At 35.9% G+C, this 20,492-nt stretch overlaps 2 protein-coding genes across 2 annotated transcripts in view; both read left to right on the top strand.

Moving 5' to 3' along the window:
- The window catches only part of LOC132067335 (2-methylene-furan-3-one reductase), a 99,989-nt gene that overhangs the window by 25,793 nt on the left and 53,704 nt on the right, over nucleotides 1–20,492 (top strand). The window lies entirely within an intron of this gene.
- Nucleotides 1,187–5,364, top strand: LOC132067333 (probable nucleoredoxin 1). Its single transcript, XM_059460529.1, has 4 exons — nucleotides 1,187–1,347; nucleotides 3,228–3,707; nucleotides 3,807–4,292; nucleotides 4,667–5,364. Exons 1-4 carry the CDS (start codon nucleotides 1,264–1,266, stop codon nucleotides 5,183–5,185), a joined length of 1,569 nt encoding a protein of 522 aa, XP_059316512.1. The 5' UTR covers nucleotides 1,187–1,263; the 3' UTR covers nucleotides 5,186–5,364.

Here is a 20,492-nt window from a genome sequence, read left to right on the forward strand (position 1 = left end):
TATCCTCGTCGAATTCTACGAAGAATAACACTAGAGAGCTCGTTTTTTGGTTATGGAGGCATCTTTCATAAGATGTTGATTTTGAAGGACAAAAATTTATAAATCTCGAAATTTTTGGTTTGTTCTTTGCTTTTTCAAGGTTAAAAATTAAAGAGTTGTGACGGGCATCCAAAAGTGTTTGATAAAAAGGTTAAAAATTAAAGACGGTATATTTCGTTGTGTTTAATGTATTTCTAATTTATGCAATTTTACGATATATTTCATTGTATTCCATTGTATATATACATACTACAATTTTATATTTCAACAATCAACCATATTTTATTGTATTCCAGGTATATTTTTACGTATTTGGAAGTATTTCTAAAAGTTTGGAATTTAATTTGGAGAGAGAGAAACGTGGGTTATTATGGAACTTGGTGGGTTGATTTAATTTGATTTACCATTTAAAATGAAAGAAGAGAATTTGTTCCATAGATACAATTTTTCTAAATTTCGGTTATTTCAAAAATTATAAAAATACAACGAAATATAACAAACTATACGATTTGTAAATATAGAAAAAGTAGTTTGTTAAATATATAAATAAAGTTTCCCTAATTTTTTTTCGGGGCATATGTTTATATTTTCACATCATGATATTCTACAAATTATGCCCCAACCCTTAAAGACGTTATGCCGAATTATGCCCTGCTAGACATAAGTTTGATTTTGAAGGACAAAAACTAAAGACCAACCAATTTGAAGGGTAAAAATTAAAGACCAACCCATTTGAAGGGAAAACTGTGAAATTTCTTCCGAATATTTAATTCTCCCTCTGTTTCAATTTATATGAAACTTTACTTATTTGAGAAAGGTGGTTCTTTGACCACGTTTTCCTTACAATTTTTCTAAATTATTTTAATTATAAATTATCATGATTTATACTATTTTTAATGTAGTTTCTAAATATATAAATGTTATTTTTACAAACTTAAAAAATCTATGTGAAAATTTAAGGTCAAAATTATAAAGTTTGACCTTCGTACTCTGAAAAGGTTCATATAAACTGAAACAGAGGGAGTGTCATAAAACGAAATTATATATTTGTCATTTTCTCCATCTTTCTTTTCCAAGAAAGTTTCTCTCTAGTCTGCAATACTTCATTAGTTTTCTTTGCACCTATATAAGCAGGTCCAAGTCTTAATTTTAACTTGCATACACTACAAAACTTTGTTATTATCACAAAGAGAAAAAAAAGAAAGAAAGAGGCTAAAAAAGGAAATGGCAGAGCAGGATAATCATGATTTGATTAAGTTACTTGGTTCTTCAGACCGTGACTTTCTCATTCGCAACAATGGTGACCAGGTATCAATAGTTCTATAAATTATTTTTATGTTGTGTGGCGACTCCATAATTTAAGTTTTATTAGTTTAACCTTTTAAAATTTTAACATTCAATAGGTTTACCTCCTACTTTTGCAATTTTAATGAATTTTAATTTTTAATACATAAGTTTATATTACGCGTTGAAAGGACTGAGGTTTACCTGCGAATGCTATGTCTTGCTTTTCATTTCGCGCTACTTTGTTGTTGTTGTTGTTACTGCTTTTCACATCTGTATTCCCTTTTTCATACTGCTTTGAAATGCGTTAAATAAGCTGAGGATCCATCCGAAACAACCTCTCTATCTCTATGAGGTAAGGGTAAGGTCTGCGTACACTATATCCTCCCCAGACCTTACCTGTGGGATTACACTGAGCTCATTTGTTGTTGAAAGCACTGAGTTGAGATGAGCCCGCAGCTATTGTACGCAGCCATCCAGATTTAAGCCACCTACAGCCCATTAAATGGGCAAACCCTCACTACCTAAGTTTCTCCATTCCGGTTAAGGGTAGAGGGATCCCATCTATTTCACCACGCTCTTTGGTGGTAGTTCTTGTTATTATGAAAAATTCGAGGTCCATTATTCCTTTTAGACAAGTTAGGCTTGAGGACTTCTTAACCTATCTAAGAATGTTCTTCTGAGATTGATCTAGGCCTTGGACAGCATATCCTCGAAAATGTTTTCAAAAATTTGATGGACGATTACTTTTGAATAGAAATTCTTAAAACTCATTGTGTTTGGACTGATTTGTTATTCAGAAAGACAGTTATGATTTATTGCCCTTTACTTTGCAAAGCTAGCCACATCATTTACTCCACCTATGCTTTGGAAATGTTTAAAAGAATATCCATAAGTCAACCTGCATAAGAGGAAAGAAAAGTTTGTAACGTAGAAAAATATTAAAGTAATAAATAAATAATAAACTTTAGCAATTTTACAGTTTAAAAGAAACAAGATGTGAAGACTTATAAAGAAAAAATAAGAACATGATAATGGGGAGGGATTAAATATGTAATAATTAAAAAAAAAACGTAACATATATAAAAGGATCAAAGTGAATATTCAAGAGTTAGTGAGATATTGTGGAAGTAAGTTTGGTTAATCTTGGTTACTTTAAGTTGTTTGGAATTGGCTTGTTTGGTTAATCTTTTTTTTTTTTTTTTTTTTTTTTTTTTTTTTGGCCGAATGTTTTATTCTGTTTTTGAGAAAACAATTTGTTGCCAAATAATTACTTGTTTCTTTCAAGGAGACTGGCAAAAAGATGTTTGGACCAGACGGTGTGGTTTCGCGAAAATAGCTTTTCCTATCATTTCAAATTTGAAAAAAGTTTGTACTTTCAACTATTTGGTTGGTCTTGGTTACTTTAAGTGGCTTGGAATTGGCTTGACTCGAAGCAGAAAAAAAATCTTTTTTTTTTTTTTTTTTTTTTTTTTTTTGCAAGTGTTTTATTCTGTTTTTGAGAAAACAATTTGTTGCCAAATAATTACTTGTTTCTATCAAGGAGACTGGCAAAAAGATGTTTGGACCAGACGGTCTGGTTTCGCGAAAATAGCTTTCCTATCATTTCAAATTTGGAAATAGTTTGTACTTTCAACTATTTTCTGTTACTATTTAAGTATCTTTTATGGTGGATTTCAGAACCACTATCTGATTCTGCAATTTTTGGTTGCTGTAGAAATGAAACATTTCAATGTAATTCAATTGCATATGCTATCGTTTTTTTCATATGGCTGACTTTTTAGTTTTAATGGTATAGACAGGCATGTTAGAAAAGGGCTAAGGTGACTTTTGGAATTAGTAGCTAGCTTTGATTAACGGATTAATAAATTATGGCAAGTTTCTCATGAACTTGTAATTTTCAGGTTAAGCTTGATACTCTAAAGGGGGAAAATATTGGTTTGTACTTCTCAGCATCATGGTGTGGTCCATGCCGACGTTTCACCCCGAATTTGGTAGAGGCGTACAATGAGCTCCTATCAAAAGGAGACTTTGAAGTTGTTTTCGTTACTGCTGATCAGGATGATGAATCATTTAACGCGTACTTCTCTAAAATGCCTTGGCTTGCTGTCCCATTTTCTGATTCCGAAACACGTAAACGTCTGGATGAATTGTTTGATGTTAACGGAATACCCCACTTAATGATCCTTGATGCTAGTGGGAAGGTAGTGACAGATAGCGGGGTTGAAATCATCGCTGAGCATGGTGTGGAAGGTTACCCTTTCACTCAAGAAAGGCTAAATGAAATTAAAGAGCAAGAAGAAACCGCTAAAAGAGAACAATCTTTGAAATCTATCTTGGAGTCACAATCAAGAAACTATGTAATTGCAGCTGACGGAAGGAAGGTGATTCAAGATGCTGTTTTTTTCTACTGCATTTTTTACTTTTGTTCTTAAATTAAAATTTCCCTCATTACTATTTCACTAAGTCTTGATAACTATTAGGTACCTGTTGCTGAGCTTGAAGGAAAGATTGTAGGCCTGTATTTCTCAATGACCTCTTTCGAAGAATGTGGATCGTTTACTCGGAAGCTGATCGAGATGTATGACAAGTTGAAGGCACAGAGGGAGAACTTTGAAATTGTGATGATTCCCCTTGACGATGAAGATGAAGAGGAATCGTTTAAGGAAGGGTTTGCAAGCTTGCCTTGGTTTTCACTTCCTTTAAAAGACAAGACATGTGAGAAGCTAATCCGATACTTTGAGCTCTCTGACCTTCCTACCTTAGTCATCATTGGAACAGATGGAAAGACTCTTCATTCTAATGTTGCTGAAGCCGTCGAGGAGCATGGCATCCTGGCATATCCTTTTACCCCCGAGAAATTTGCTGAACTTGAGCAGATAGAGAAAGCTAAGCGGGAAGCACAAACGTTGGAGTCGATTTTGGTCATGGGAGATCTTGATTTCGTCATTGGAAAAGATGGTGAAAAGGTAGGATACAATACATCACATCTCGGTATATTTTGTTACGTCACAGAACATGGGTCCTTTATTTGCCTTTATGTATCAATGTCGAACTGACGTAGGTGTCGGTACTTAGTTCTGACTCCTAAACTTTTTCAATAAATTTAACCAAGGACTACACATATCTATAGCATATACTTATATACGTCTATAAGCCGATTCCATGTGACCTAAGTCCTTTTTACATGAGATATTGGAGTTTTGGAGTTCCACAATCATATGCTTTTAAATGAACTAAGGCTTTCTATACATGTTAGTCACAATGCTTTGACTAGTATAATTTACATGACACCCCCTTTCTGTTGATGTCTTACTCAAGCGACCAAAATTTTTCTTTGTAGATTCTGGTGTCTGATCTTGTAGGGAAGACTATTCTACTTTATTTCTCTGCACATTGGTGTCCTCCATGCCGTGGTTTTACGCCAAAGCTTAAAGAGGCATATGAGACGATTAAAGCCAAAAATGGTCCATTGGAAGTGATTTTCATATCCAGTGATCAAGATCAAGCCTCATTTGATGAATATTTTGCTACAATGCCATGGCTGGCTCTTCCCTTTGGTGATGAAAGGAAGGCATCCTTGAGTCGCCTATTTAAAGTTCAAGGCATACCAAAATTGATTGCTATAGCGGCATCAGGCAAGACTATTACAACTGAAGCCAGAAATTTGATCATGTCTCATGGTGCTCATTCTTTTCCATTCACTGAGGAGCGTATGAAGGAGATTGAGGCAGGAATTGCTCTAGAAGAGAAAAAGGAAAACGACATGAATCCTGAGGAAGATCAAAAGGAGCAAGGCAAAGAGGAACAGAAAGCAAATGAAGGATGGAATTGTGATGGTGAAGTTTGTTTCAAAGGTTAATTTGTTATTATGGTTCGGTGGTTTTAGTCTTACTTCATGGCTATGTTGTATAATGTGCCTTACTATGTACTTATAAGGCACAATCAATAAAGGTCACTTTGTGGTAATGGTTTTGAAATCGTTCTTTGTGAGACACTTTTAACTTGTCACTTTTGTGCAATAAAAGTTTAATTAAGCTTTGGACCTGTATTTGATCCAGATTATACTGTCTTATCTACAGGTAAATCATCACTATAAGTCAAGTTACTTGTGCAAAGGATATGATACTGACTTGCAGAGTTGGATTACAAACTTTTCATTTCTTTATCTTCAAGAGTGTTGAGATTATCTGCTCCATCGTGGTCTGTTTGTTTCGCTATGATAAGCTTTTTGAAATTTCATAATTTGTGGTAAAGAATGCAATGGTTTTGGAGATGTTCATTATGTAAGTTAAGAAAATGCAGCGACTGTTCAGAGAAGTGTGTCCGCATATTCATCACAATTTGCTGCGAATTTGTTAAGGCTGTCCAAGATTTCCCAATTTTATGATGATGTTCCGTATATCAGATTTTGATGACTGGAGTGCAAGTGATTTTGTTTATTGGCATTATAACTTGCAATTTGTATTGTGATTATATCCTTATGGCATGTCAAATGTTATGGGTGCTTGGTTTCGGAAGTGTTTCTTTGTTGCACTCTAAGGGCTCGTTTGGTTGGAAACAACTTATCCCGGCATAAGTTATCCGGGATTAGTTATTCCACCCTCAAGGTGGGATAAAAAAACACTATAATCCCGGGATAACTAATCCCGGGATTAGTTATCCCGAGTTTTTATTCCAACCAAACGTGGAATAAGGCGGCACTAAATTTTATCCCAGGACTATTTTTGCTTATCCATCATACCAAACGAGCCCTAAGATGTTCTTGTATTTGAATTTATTTTTTTTATTTTTGTTTTTTTGGTGGACCTTTCGGGGAAAACCACATCTTTATTGATAATTAGGCTTTGGAAATGTTTTGTTTTGCAACCTTTGTCAAATGGCAAAATACATCAAATCCACCCCAAACTATACCTAAAATGTCGAGTTCACACTCAAACTATACAGGCGACCTATTACACACCTGAACATCTAAAAACTGAATTTATTACCACCCTACAAGCTGATGTGGCATAAATTATAAAAATAATTAAAAAAGAAGCACGTTTTAGTTAAAATTTATTTATTATTTTCTTTTTTTAATTAAAAAAAATATTTTTTTATAATCCCCAACCCAACCCTCCCTTTCTCCTTCCTTTCTTCTTCACTGCACACGCTCACCCGCTCCTCTTCTTCTTCTTTTTCCTTTTCTTTTTCATTTAACATGCTGCCCCCTCCCCCCCGCCTCCTCCACCCTCACGCCACCCCCAGCCCTAGCCCCAAATTTGACCACCACCACGCCGCCCCTTTCTCCTCCACCTTCTTCACCATATATATCACCAACACTAGATTTCAATAGCCACCACCTCCACTAATTTCAATAGCTACCATTAAACCCACCACCACCAAAATCAAAATACCAATACCAATTCCTCTTCTTCACCGTTCACCACCAATTCCTCTTCTTCTAATAAATTGACCTTTTTCTTTCAATTGCACTTCTATTTTTAAAATTTGTCTTTCCATTTTTTTTTTTGTTCGTAAAAAGATTCTTGAATTCTGATTTGGATTATTCTTCCTATAAGATTTGTAGGACAGGAATCTTCATTATCATCATATGAAAATAGTGTAACAAATCTTGGCCAGAAATTTTTTTAAACGCAAGCTTCCATTTTTTCCGATCAATCTTCAATTTCTTTTATTTTTCTCTCACTTTAACCTGTTCTTAATATTACATTGTTAAAAATCATCAATAATGATTTGTAAATTCAGTGGTGGATTTGGTTGGCGGGCTGGCGGCAATGGTGGTGGTTTAATGGCGGTAATCTTGAATTTATGGTGATTGTTTGCAATTTCTTATAGTGGCAGTAGTTGTGAAGCGATTTAATGGTTGATTTGGTTGTGGGTGGTGAAATTTGTGGTTAATTTTTTTATTTTGTGGTGGTGGGTTTGATGGTAGGTTTGACGGTGATGATGGATATGGTGGTGATGAAATTGATTGTGGTGGTAGTGGTGGATATGGTGGTGGTGAAATTGGTGGTGGCAAATTTGGTAGTGGCGGATATGGTTGTGGTGAAATTGGTGGTGGGGGTGGTGGCGGATATGGTGGTTCTAGTAAAATGGGGTGGTGAGATGGTTTAATGATTGAGAAGATGTAATTATGGGAGGATTTTATGGTTAATTAGAAATTAATTAGGGTACATATAATTAACAATAGGAAATCAAATGAATAAATAAAAGGAAAATAACATAAAATTAAAATTTAAAAGGTATCCAACGTGGCGTTGACGTGTCGCTGATGTGGGAGCGAGTGTATCACACCTCCCTTTATCCAACTGGTTATATGTGTATTGAGGTGGTAATAAATTCAATTTTTAGATGTTCAGGTGTGTAATAGGTCGTCTGTATAGTTTGAGTGTGAACTCGACATTTTGGGTATAGTTTGGGGTGGATTTGATGTATTTTGCCTTGTCAAATAGAAATGAAGTTTTATGATCGCCAAGTAGCTTGAACCTTCAATAACTTTCTGTTATTGAACCTAGGGGTTGGCATGATACGGTATATACCGATTATCATACCAAAATCAAAAAAATTTATACCGTGCTTTTGGTATTATGGTATTTGGTACTGTATTTGGTATGCATTTTTAGAAAATTTGGTATTCGGTACGGTGTTCGGTATTTATAAAAAATATACCAAAATACCGAATATCATACCGAAGTATATAGTTATATATACAATTCATATATATTAGTATTAAATACTAACAACTATATAATCTAGTATTAGTACAAAATTAATTGTTTAGATGTTGGAATTTTGACTAATTAAGCTTGATTGAAATGCCCTTTTATTTAATTGATTTACGAAGCGGACTGCTTGAGACGGACAGAGGCTTTAGTTCAATTGAAGAAAGGAATATAACTGCAGAATTGATGCTAAGCCGGTAGTAAGTTAATCAAAGCAATATACTAATTAAGGATGGCGTCTAGCAACTCCTTAAGGGCCGGATAGAATGAATTATACAATTTACTCTTAAAGAATTTGTAGAAGAATAATCTAGTGTTTCCTTTTGTCCTTATAGTTCCGAGACACCCTAGGATATGTTTCTTCTGTGAAATCCTAATAGGTGATCATCTATGTGTACATGTTAAATATAATCGATCATTGGATGAACTAAGAAGCTCTTGTCTTTTCTTTTCTTTTTTCCATTCAATTTTCCTAGCCAAGGTCTTAAAATATGTCGTTTATAATTGACAACATAGAGCTTAAACTTATTACCGTTGACAAATCGCATCTTGATCAATCACTAATTTTACAAACATTTTATCATAACCAGTATCCTTTTAACTATTTCCGTAAGGCTATGAGCGTCTGATATCGAAGTACAATGAATAACTTGTCAATTACTAGGATGATCTCAAGTCAAATGAAACTTTTACATCACATTACTAATTTTAAGCATGAGGAATTATCGAATAAGCCAGTCCAATGATCATATCTCTACATGCATCAGTATGTATGTGATTTAGTAAATGAGATCAGCTATTCTTTATCCCATAATTTCCACCACACATATTGATCTAACTTGAGCACTGTTCTAATTAATGATCCTACAGTCGAGAATAATTTTAGATTAAGTTATAAGGGGTGTGACTCTCATTATCGTGATCTCCATCATGATGATAAGTCTCAAAACTTAATCAAAGGCTTTGTCATATTAATCAAACAATTGATAATAACTATGAAAAGAGAATGTCAGATAACATATATTTATTTAAAATAATGTTCACAAAAACTATGTTCAGGTCATCATATGTGAGATTGGATCTAGGGCATATTAACTATATCCCTTACACCTTAAGCATACGTCATCGAACAAGTCCCGCACGAATAATAGTAGTAATCGAAGGAAGAAAGAAAATTTACACACTTGAAAAGATAACAAGCTAAAACCTCCATAGTTTCATAGCGAGTCTCATATTTATAACTACCTGAAAAAATAGAAATGTCACACCATTGAAGTACTATATAATCATTGACATTTTTGTATTCTTCTCAAACATTACTATACAAAACTGTTTCAGAAAATGGTGCACTTAACCATTTAGTTGCTGTCGAAGGTTTTAATCGCACAATGATTATGGAACTAGTGACCCTGTTCAAATTGGACACTGTGCTAGGTACCACCAAGAAATGGACACAGTAATTTAAATGCAAAGCAAGAAAGAGTTTAAACTATTTATCTTCAATATTTCAAATTCTGGCAGATATTACGAGGATGGATAAGGCAACTCTAATCCTTCACATGAACAAGGTTTGCAAAAAATAATCAAGAAGAAAGTACACAGACTAACACGTCGGCTAACATACCAAATCAATGGCAAACAAACATTTATTGGTCAACATAAAAGCGCAAATCTTAATAGCTAGCTATGAAATATGCACGTGACCAGAGGGATCCAAGATTTGAAGTATGGGGGTTCCTGGATTTTAAATTAATAATTTGTACATATTAAATTTCTTAAGACAAATACATGAATTAGATCAGAGATATTGGGTTCTGCCGAACTCGAAACTAGATCCACCCCGGTCCAGGACAAGTAATTTGTTTTAAAATAGTTGTTATATATTGAAGTTTATGACTGATGGAACAAGAACTAGCTGTTACAAAGGATGGTTTTACTTTAATACGATGTTGTGTTTACTGTTACTATAATTAAATTGGATCAAATTTGACTGGATAAGGTCTAGATGAATGAAATTGTTTAACCTTCCGAAGTAGGACAACAGAAAACAAAAACAAATAGTCTCCAGGATAAAACCCCCAAAAAGAAAAAGACAAAGAGACTCTGTTAATTAGCTCATATGATAGATTTGCAGATTCAATATTCAGTCAAAATATGAAATCAATGCACTTGTCCGATAACTCATAATACGCCACTCGTATCAGTCTAAGTACTTAATTTTTGTTTTTGGTGATGCTCGAGGATAGCTTATCAGCTTCTTCAAAGTTTCATTACACCTTGTGGCATTACTTTCCCCAATCTGTTCAATGATCATTCTCTCAAGGTTCCAAGAATGGGCAAGGATGACTTGTATTAGGTACATTTCAGTAGTTGCCCCCTTGAATTTCCCTAACCTTATTGTTATAATCATCCTCAGAGGGTCACTCAATTCGTTTTCTGCCTTCGACAAGTAATCAAACAGTTTTGTTCTCTCATACACTGTCTCATCAACCTAAAGAAAGAATCATATAGCACCAACTCAGTCAACCTACCTAGAACTGATGACGTTCAAAAATTAAAATATATGTATATTAAATAATATTTGACCTATTACACAATATAATTTTTCTAGCAAAGGATGTTTAATTGACCACTCTTGAGCCGATGTGGCTCGGTGGCTCAGCCACAACACTGTGATAGTCACAATATGTCTTACCCTCACACCTTCATCTATGTCAAAGTTCATAAAGGCTGGGAGAATTCCGCAATAGGCAAAGGGCTCATGAAATACGTCTAACAGAAATCTTCAAGTCAAATATTTTTAGGCTTTGCAGGCTTAGTGATAGATCAAGAAAATCTGGCACAAAAAACGACCCTAAGTTCTGAAAAAGCAATGAAAAAAAACACATTTATGAGTTAAGTCACTTAATCCATATTGCAAAAAGATGCAAATCAAAAACAAAGCACAGCCTATCTTCACCTTTAGGGATGACCTGTTCAAGCAGAGGTGCTTAATGCTTTCGAATATCGGGTTCACATTAAAACATTCAAATGTAACTGTATAGCTGGTAACGATAGACAAGTTCACAAGTTTTGGAGAACCAATTTTAACCTGATCAACACCAATGCAAAATCTTAAATCCAAAGTCTCAAGCACTAGCAGAATAAGACTAGCACTGTCTTCTAATACTTCAGAATGTTCTAATTGAAGGCTAACAAGATTAGGGAATTGAGTAAGATAGGGCACTTTAAAGATACACCTCGAGAGCTTCAAATGTGTCAATGTTGAACAAGTAAACATGCTATTATAAGGCAATAGATATTCTTCATCGTTGGCCATATCTAGAGTGAGCTTCTGGACACCATGCTTCGTGATGAAGATGATGCATTGATCCATATCTGACTGTGTTAGTGATAAGTTATGTCATTTTGTGTTTTGATGATTTAACAAACACTTGAGGGACCAGGTACTCGATCAGGTCCACTGAGTGTCGTACATAACGCACTATAGTCAGAAAAGCTACGTTATCGTTATCGTGTCGACTCGGCGTAACCACGGAAGACACGGTGCCGCTTGCTGAGGCCAAACCTACAGCTAAAGGCCAATGCCAAAGATGAAATGTCCCTATCCATGGTCACATGCTTCTTACATGCTCCCCAATATATATACACAACATGTTACAATGCTTAACCTAACACTTCAAATCTGAAAAATCACATTCTTCCAAGTGTAGTTGCCGCTGCTCTCTAGGTGCTCGCAAGAACAAAGCTTCAACAAATCCAAGGACCATATCCTAACAGCTGAAGATGCTTTAAGTCCTAGGTTTGTTAAGTCTTTGTCATGTTGTTCTTCATTTGTAATCCTACTCTACTTTCGAGAAGTATCATTGTAGGAAGGTTTCAACCTTTGATATTATGGTTTCTTGGCTATAGTTAGTCAAGGTGTGTTTGGGTGCTTGGCTAGAGTTAGTCAAGGTTAGTTTGGTTGTTTGGCTAGAGTTAGTCAAGCGTTGTATCTTATAATATAGTTATTGTAAGGGGTGAGGAATTAAGAGGTAGTTGCAAAAGGTTGTAATCTTTAGGTTGCTCAGTTTAGTGAAGTTGAAATCCTACTCTGGTGGGTCGTGGTTTTAATCCCTTGAGCAAGGAGTTTTCCACGTAAATATCTTATCTTATTTACTTTCTGTTTGTTTACTTGAGGGAACGGATAGAGAATCTGGTTCTCTATACTGGTTGGTGGACACTTAGTTTCTATCAATTGGTATCAGAGCAAGTTCTTTTCAAAAGCTTAACACCTAGAAAGGATCTTCGTCATGGCTACACCACCAAACCTCGAGGAAGGACAGTCAACTACAAGACCCTCAAGGTTTATGTAACATCCCGTAAATTCAAGTTAGCTGTGAATGTGAAATAATTGGGGTTTAGATGTCATCTTAGCTATATAGATACTTTCGGGATGGGTACAGGTGTTAAATGATCTTTTCGGGGTCAAACGAGATAAGGAAGTTCATTAGAAATCCTGAAATTCGTCGAAGTCTAAGACAGTTTTCAGTTATGTCCAGTTTTCAAGTACATGTGTTGGGACTTTGGGAAAACTAAAAACATGAAAGTTGTAGGTCTCTGAAATACATTTCAAACCATATAAATGGTGCTCAAACCGAGCTACGTAGAGGGAGTTATGATCATTTTATTGAGCGAATATCGATTATTGGAAACGTGCCTTAAGTGTGCGTCGCGGGCCCATCGCGCAAAATCCACCTACAGTTAAGAATGTGATCAGGTGTTGGAGCCACGTCATGTGGCCAACGCGGATCCCAGTCCTCGCGTTGCACCCGCGACGCGAGCTCAACGCGGATCGGGGTATATTTTTCTGATTCTGAATTTTCTTTAAGTCCTACCTCGTTGTGTTATTTCCCACTTCATTCCAAACTAATATTTCTGAGGAAAAGAACTCTAGAAAAGTCTCTCTAACCCTAAGGTGAGTTCCTACTCAATCTTGATATTCCCACACCATATGCATCCCCTCTTGATAGTAAATCATCTCTCTAAAACCCTAAGTTCTTGAAATCTCAAGAAGAAGAAGATAGGGGCGTGTGGATTTCATCTAAGAGGTAAAGTTTCTGAATTTTTCTGAGTATTAATAAAGTTTGGGTTAGAGTAGAAAGTTATACAAGGTTGGAAGCTATTAGTGATTCATGAAAGGATTCAAGAACTCGTTTATAGGCTTAGCAAAGCCCTAGTTTTTGAATAAGGGTAGAAATCCCTAGAATTCGTTAAAGTTCTAAACTTTGTCATTTAGAAACCATTGTAGTGTGACTATTGAACTTGGAAGAATCTGGTTGCTAGCTTATAACGGGATTACATGCATGTCTCTTTTTGGATATACTTTTTTCGATCGGTTTTTATGAACTCTTTGGTGCTGGTTTGTGTTCGTGAGGGACAAACCCACATTAAACCTTGTTTGTGCTATATTATATATATGTATTCATGATTGTTTTCCTCCTTAAAGGATGATTGAACACTTGAGATATAAAGCTTTGGTATTCGAACTCGAATTAACCCATAAGGGATGTTTAGACTTGATAATTGGAAAGCTTGACTATCTCATGTGAATGCTCTATAATGGATTGTGTTGAACTTGAAACTTGTTTAAAGAAGTGAACCTGGTTTCTAAAAATTGAAATAACCTGATGTACCCTTATAATGGGATGATGAACATGATCCTTAATGAACAATTCGGCTATCATGATATGATTTGAGATTCGGCTCCTAATCCATGATTTGTAATTCGGCTATTATGTCATGATTCTATTGTTTGTGTTTCACCTAGCTACTCGGGAGGAAGGGTAGACACTATGAATCCTAGTGGGGTGTGCCTAACCATTCGGGAGAAAAAGTGGCCATCGAGGATCGATAACCTCGGTGTGGTATTTGCCTAGCTATTCGGGAGGAAGAGTGGTCATTGAGGGTTCATAGCCCCAATGTGGTCTTCCCTAGATATTCGGGAGGAAGGATAGCCATCGAGGGTGACAAACCTGGTGTGGTGCTTCTATGCAGTTTAGGGAACCTTAAATGGTCGTCCCTCCACTATATTGATTTGGGCCTGTATTCGCATGTGTTATACTTTGGTTGCACAGTGGCTTGTTCATGATCTTGAGTTCAGGATTGAAAGACTTAAATGAGATAAATGACGTAATGAGTTGAAATTGATTTATTTCTCCTTTAACGGTTTTCATTAATAGTGTTACTAAGTTTGATGATTTATTCAATCTCTGAATTTCAAACTGCTTTTATTGACACTGTTTTACTGATATTGTCCCGGAAACACTCACTGAGTACCCAATACTCAGGCATACCATTGTTTTTTTTTATGGTGTGTTAGGTAACGTTGAGGAGTGAGTTCGTGATACGTGCGCGGATTAAGAGAGCTTGCTACTTTCTGGACTATTTGGTGAGCCCACATGCTTATTCGTGGGGCACCATCCTATCTTAGTTATTACTTTAGTTTCCGGACTGCGTCCTATAGTTAGATTATGTTTTATTTATCACCTTAGAGGCTTCATAGATAGATGTTAATACTGTGGGTAGTTGTTAAAGTCATTGCTTGACTCTTTGGGTATTGCTACGTTTTATAACGATACATTTCTTCTGATTTTATTATTTGATGGTGATCATGAGTTAGTTAGCTATTTATAACGTATTGATATAATTGTTGAAAGATTATCGAAAGAGATTAGACATTTATTGATTTTATAAGGTACTTCCGGTGTTGTTTATAGCATCGGATGCCTGTTACGCCTAAGGTGGATTTTGGGGCGAGACAGTTTAATGGAAAGTATTATGGGTGGTGGAAGGATAAGATGCATGATTATATCATGGCTGAGGACTCAGAGCTTTGGGACATCATCTGTGATGGTCCTTTTATCCCTAAGAGAACTGATTCAGAGATCTCAAAGTCAGTTCCAAAAACAAGATAAGAATACTCTAAAATTGACAGAAAATTTGTATAGAAGAACTACAAGGCAAAGAGGATCTTGATTTGTGGTATTGGGCCAGATGACAATCGTGTTTCATCTTGTGGATCTGCTAAGGAGATATGGGAAGTTATTCTAACAGCCCATAAAGGAACTACTCAGGTAAAGTAGTCTAAAATAGATCTTCTTACCACTGAGTATGAGCTTTTTAAAATAAAAGAAGATGAGTCCATTCACGATATGCACACTCGCTTCACCTTTATAATCAATGAGCTTCACACTCTTGGAGAAATTATTCCAACCAACAGGCTAGTCCGGAAAATACTCTGTGTTCTACCAGGTTCTTGGGAAAGCAAAGTAAATGCCATCACTGAAGCCAAGGACCTGCAAACACTGACTATTCACGAGCTTATTGGTAACCTTAAGATGTACGAGATGAAGAAAAAGAAGGATCTTGAAAGAAGAGAGCCAAAGAAAGAAAAAACCTGGTTCTCAATGCTGCTAAAAGTGACACAAGCAGTGATGAATTTGAGATGGCGTACCTCACTCGAAGATTTCATAAGATAATTCGAAGAAATGGTGGGGTCCCAAAGAAAGGAAGCTCCAGCAGGAACTTTAAAGGATTGTTGTCACAAATGTGGAAAGCCTGGGCACTTCATTAAAGAATGTCCTCTTCACAAGCAGGATTATTACAAAAATGTTGGTAAGGCGGGTAAGAGGAACCAGGTCCCTGACAAGAAGTTCAACAAAAAGGATGTTGCTGACAACTTAGTAAAATAGACTCTGGCTGCTTGGAGGAGATTCCTCTAGTGAGTCTGAAGATGAAGATGATGAAGGAGACATGTCACACCCCTTTTTCGCATCCCAAAGGATACGGGTTTATCAATAAAAGGGTTTTTCCAATTGAAGTGATGTTTTGAAAAGGGATTATTTAATTCGCCACTTGGAATTGAGTTTTGGTGTTCCAAGTCACCTTACGAATCCCTAATCGGAAGGAAATAACTCTATTTGTTATTGGTCTGCAAAAATAAAAAATCGGGTAAGGAATTCTGTTGACTGGAGAGAAGGTATTAGGCATTCCCCGAGTCCCGTGGTTCTAGCACGGTCGCTTTTATCGACTTATATTCAGCTAAAATTAATTCTTGGATAATACGTGTTTATTTTACTCGCTTAATTACCTAAAATTAGTTTAGAAATGTGACTTATATTTTCGGCTTAGGAGCGCAACCACCCACAAAGCCTCTTATTTATAAGAATCGACCAAGGAGTGTATCCAAACACATGGTCAAACTCGATTTATTTATAAAGTCAAGGAGCATAACCACCCACATGACTCTTTTGAGTTATTAATTAATGTTTAACGAAGGTCCGTAACCGAACACATGGTTAACATTTAAACACACCTAAGAGAAACTATCGTTTAAAGGATTATTTGTCTCTTAATTATGAGACGCTTTTCTTTATCATTTTTAGTCATTTTTCACTCTTTGACAACGGGTTTTGAATAAATTCGCAACCCATCTCGCTCCCTTATAATAGGTTTTACCACTCTTTTCTTTTATACTCGACAACGGGATTTAAAATAATTCACCCCCATCTCGCTTATCTCACATTTAATTGACTAAAGAGGCCTTAAACATTTATCTAGGCCTAAGTGTTACGCGGTTCAAATTATTTTAGACGTACCCCGCAGCATTGACAATTAGCACTGTAAGATATATCTGATTAATAAGCGTCCATCGATTACAATATGAAATACGAAAACAGAACACTAAAGAGGAAAAAATCATAATATTATGCTTGTCACTTATGCTTATGCTTCAAGACTTTCCACATTAATTTTCAAAACTTCCAAACCTTTAAACCTTAAACCACTATTTTACCATTATAAAACTACTTTTAGATAAGCTTAAACTAATATGTTAGCTCATTAACACACTTAAACAATCCCCAGATTCATAATCATGAAGAAAAACACGTCACTGAAACATTATTATATATCTAAAAGCATACCTAATCAAAAACTACTATAGCTAAGACTAAAACATACAGGTAAAAGCACATTCAACATTTTAACACTTTGAGACAATTTTGAACATGAAATTTACTTCCTCAAAGAGAAACATACGGAGTTTTAATGAAGCAAGTTATTAAAAAAAAGAAACTTATAAAATTGCAAAAATACAAGTAAAGAATGGACCGTTAATCATCTTACAATTTATTAAGAAGAAAACAGACGTGACAGTGCTCAGATCATACTTTCGAACCCAGGGCCGGCAACCTCGAACGGACCTCTCTACTCCGATACGTCTCAACAGCAGTGGTTTACGTGGCTGTTTTGGGGTGAAGGTTGAAGCTATTTTCAGGGCTGTTTCATGGTGTTTTTGAGCTGGTTTTAATGGAGTTTTTGTGGTGGTGGTTATGGGAGCTTGAAGGTAAAGCCAAATGGTGTTTAAAGGTTGAGTTTTTAAGTTGTTACTTCACTGATGGAGCTATAACGGGTGGTGTTTTCATGGTTGTTTGGTTGAAGGCTATCCCATGGCCATTTCCGATGGGTGGTTTTTTTTTTTTTTTTTTCTCTCTTTGTTACATTGTTTTTGGTTGTTTTGGCTTTTTTGTCGTGCCTCAGAGGTGGTGCGTTTTATTTTTATTTTTTAAGAGGAGTTGCTATTGCGGCTGATTGGTATCTACGTGAATGCTATTGCGGCTGAAGTTTTTTTGTGTATTCTAGGTGTTTAGTCTACGGCTGATTGTTGTGTTAGGGTGATGGCTAACGCGGCTGATGTTGTGGGTTCTAGGTGTTAGGATGGTTATGGTGATGTAGGTCTTATTCGGATGATTATGGTATGCGTTTGTTTATCGTATCCTTGAAAACGTGAATAGTTGCGGCTGATTATGGGTGTAGCCTCTGGGATCCATTAAGTTTTTATATTTAGCCATTTATAGTGTATTTAAGTGTAGGGTTTTGAGTATGTTTTCTTTATTCTCTTTTCCCAAAATGCTCATGTGGATAGAAATATCTTGGGAAGGAAGAATGAATATTTCCTTCCCAAGTAGAGTGTGCTTTTGTGTGGATAAGATAGAATTTTGCCAAGTGGCAATACATTATTGGTTCTCCCTTCTTCTTTTTTTAATTGATGAAAATACAATTCCTAATTAAAAAAGCAAGATTAAAAATACTCAGTTAGTCGATGCTTATTTATTACAATCTTTAACTTGAGAATTAACTAAAATAGATAAAACATATATTTTCTGGAAATTTTCTTTGTTTTGTTGCAAATTAAAACAAAACATATAAAAATGAGACTCTTTTTACAGTTTTCAAATTCTCTAATAAAAACCAACTAAAAAAGATATAAAAGTTAAAATGTCAAAGATTAGACTAAAAAGGAAAATTAGTCAATAAGACAAAGGAAAACGTCTCGGGAGGATCAAAAATCACGTGTCTACAAGACACATCCATGTTGGCTAAACATTCAGAATATGACTCAGCCTTTGCACTCATGGCTAGATCTGAAGAAAATGATGACAATGAGAAAGATGAGGTAAATTTTTTGGATGTTCAGAAAAATCTGAAAAGTTACTCTAACAAAAATTTATATCTTTAGCAAATGTGTTGATTGATGCCTATCATAGCCTTATTAATAAGAAAAATGCCCTAACTGAAGAGATTGATGGATTAGAACAAGTAAGGGATGATTTGGTAGTCACTGTTGTAGATCTAAAGGAGCAAGTTGAGGAAGTAACTAGAGAAAACCAAAATAAGTCTCACTGCTAAGCTAGAGAAGAATAAGAACCTTCAAGAGGATCTGAAAAGGGTTAAAATTGATCTTGACAAGTCACTTCATTGGACCTGGTCCTCTGATATGGTTGTTGCTATTGTACAAAAGCAAGGGTGGAAGGTAAGGCATTGGTTTTCAAAAGGCCAAAGCCCCCTATAATCCCCATAGCAAGTATGTACTATAATTGATAATTGGTTGTGCACTCATTGTGGCCAAACTGGCCACTACAAGGATACATGTAAAGCCAAATTTCAGTCCTTGCAGAAAAATAAGAATTTTGTTGAAAAGAAGTCTAAGGTTGAGGGACCTGGTCCCCAAAAGAAGAAAAATGTGCTGCCTGCATGGGCAAAAAGGAGCTTAATTCACCCGTTTTATCAGTATAAGGGACCTAAGCTAGTTTGGGTTCCCAAATCTAATAAGTGACTCGTCCGAGTCGAAGTGAGAGGAGAGTAGTCAAAAAAATGGTACAGATAGTGGTCGCAGAAGTATATATTTGAAGAAACGATGATTTCCTCTCACTTAAGGCCTTCCAAGGTGGGAGTGTGTCTTTTGGAAATGACAAGAAAGGATATATTCTTGGCATTGGAAAACTTGGCAAGACACTCTCCTATGCGATTGAAAATGCCTATTATGTAAATGGCTTGAATTACAGTTTGTTAAGTGTGTCCCAAATCTATGATAAGGAAATGAAGTGAAGTTCTTGTCTTGTTCTTGCACTGTCACCAATCTCAAATCTAGTGAAGTTGTGCTGATAGCGAAAAGATTTAAGAACATCTATGTTGTAGACTTTGATTCACTAAATGGTGGTGACTTGACATGCCTTAGTGCCATAGATGATGATGCTAAGATGTGGCACAGGCAACTAGGACATACAAGTTTCTCTCTGCTGAACAAGCATGTTGCGAAGGACCTAGTTCGCGGGCTGCCAAATGTCGAGTTTAAAGATCACAAGGTGTCTGATCTTGCATAAAAGGAAAGCAGGTGAGATCCTCCTTCAAACCACCTCAAGGCCACTAGATCTTTTTCACATGGATCAGTGTGGACCAATGAGGGTTCAAAGCAGAGGAGGAAAAAAGTATATCTTTGTGATTGTGGATGACTATTCCATGTTCACTTGGACTCTGTTTCTATGAACTAAGGATGAAACATTCCCTGTGTTTGTGGCCTTTGTGAAACAGATTCAAGTGAAGTAGGGAAATCAAGTGGTGAGTATTAGATCTGATCATGGTACTGAGATTGAAATTGCCAAATTTGAAGAATTCTGTGCTGAAAATGGTATAAGTCATAATTTTTCTGCTCCCAGAACACCTCAGCAAAATGGTGTAGTGGAGAGGAAAAACAGGACACTTGAAAATATGGCCAGAACAATGCTGATAGCAAGTGGTGTGTCCAAAAGTTTTTGGGCTGAGGCTGTTAACATTGCTAGCCATGTGACTAATAAATGCATGATCAGGTCCTTGCTTGAGAAGACTCCCTATGAATTGCTAAATGGGAGAAAGCCCAAGAAAACCTACCTAAGAGCCTTTGGATTCAAATATTTTGTTCTCAACAATGGTAAGAAAACTTTGGGAAAATTTGACGCAAAGAATGATGAAGGAATATTTCTTGGTTATTGTTCTCATAGCAAGGCATACAAGGTCTACAACGAAAAAACTCAGTTTGTGGAAGAAAGTGTGCATGTGATCTTTGATGAATCAAATGAATTG

Source organism: Lycium ferocissimum, chromosome 8, assembly GCF_029784015.1.
Source record: "Lycium ferocissimum isolate CSIRO_LF1 chromosome 8, AGI_CSIRO_Lferr_CH_V1, whole genome shotgun sequence".
Lineage (NCBI taxonomy): Eukaryota > Viridiplantae > Streptophyta > Magnoliopsida > Solanales > Solanaceae > Lycium > Lycium ferocissimum.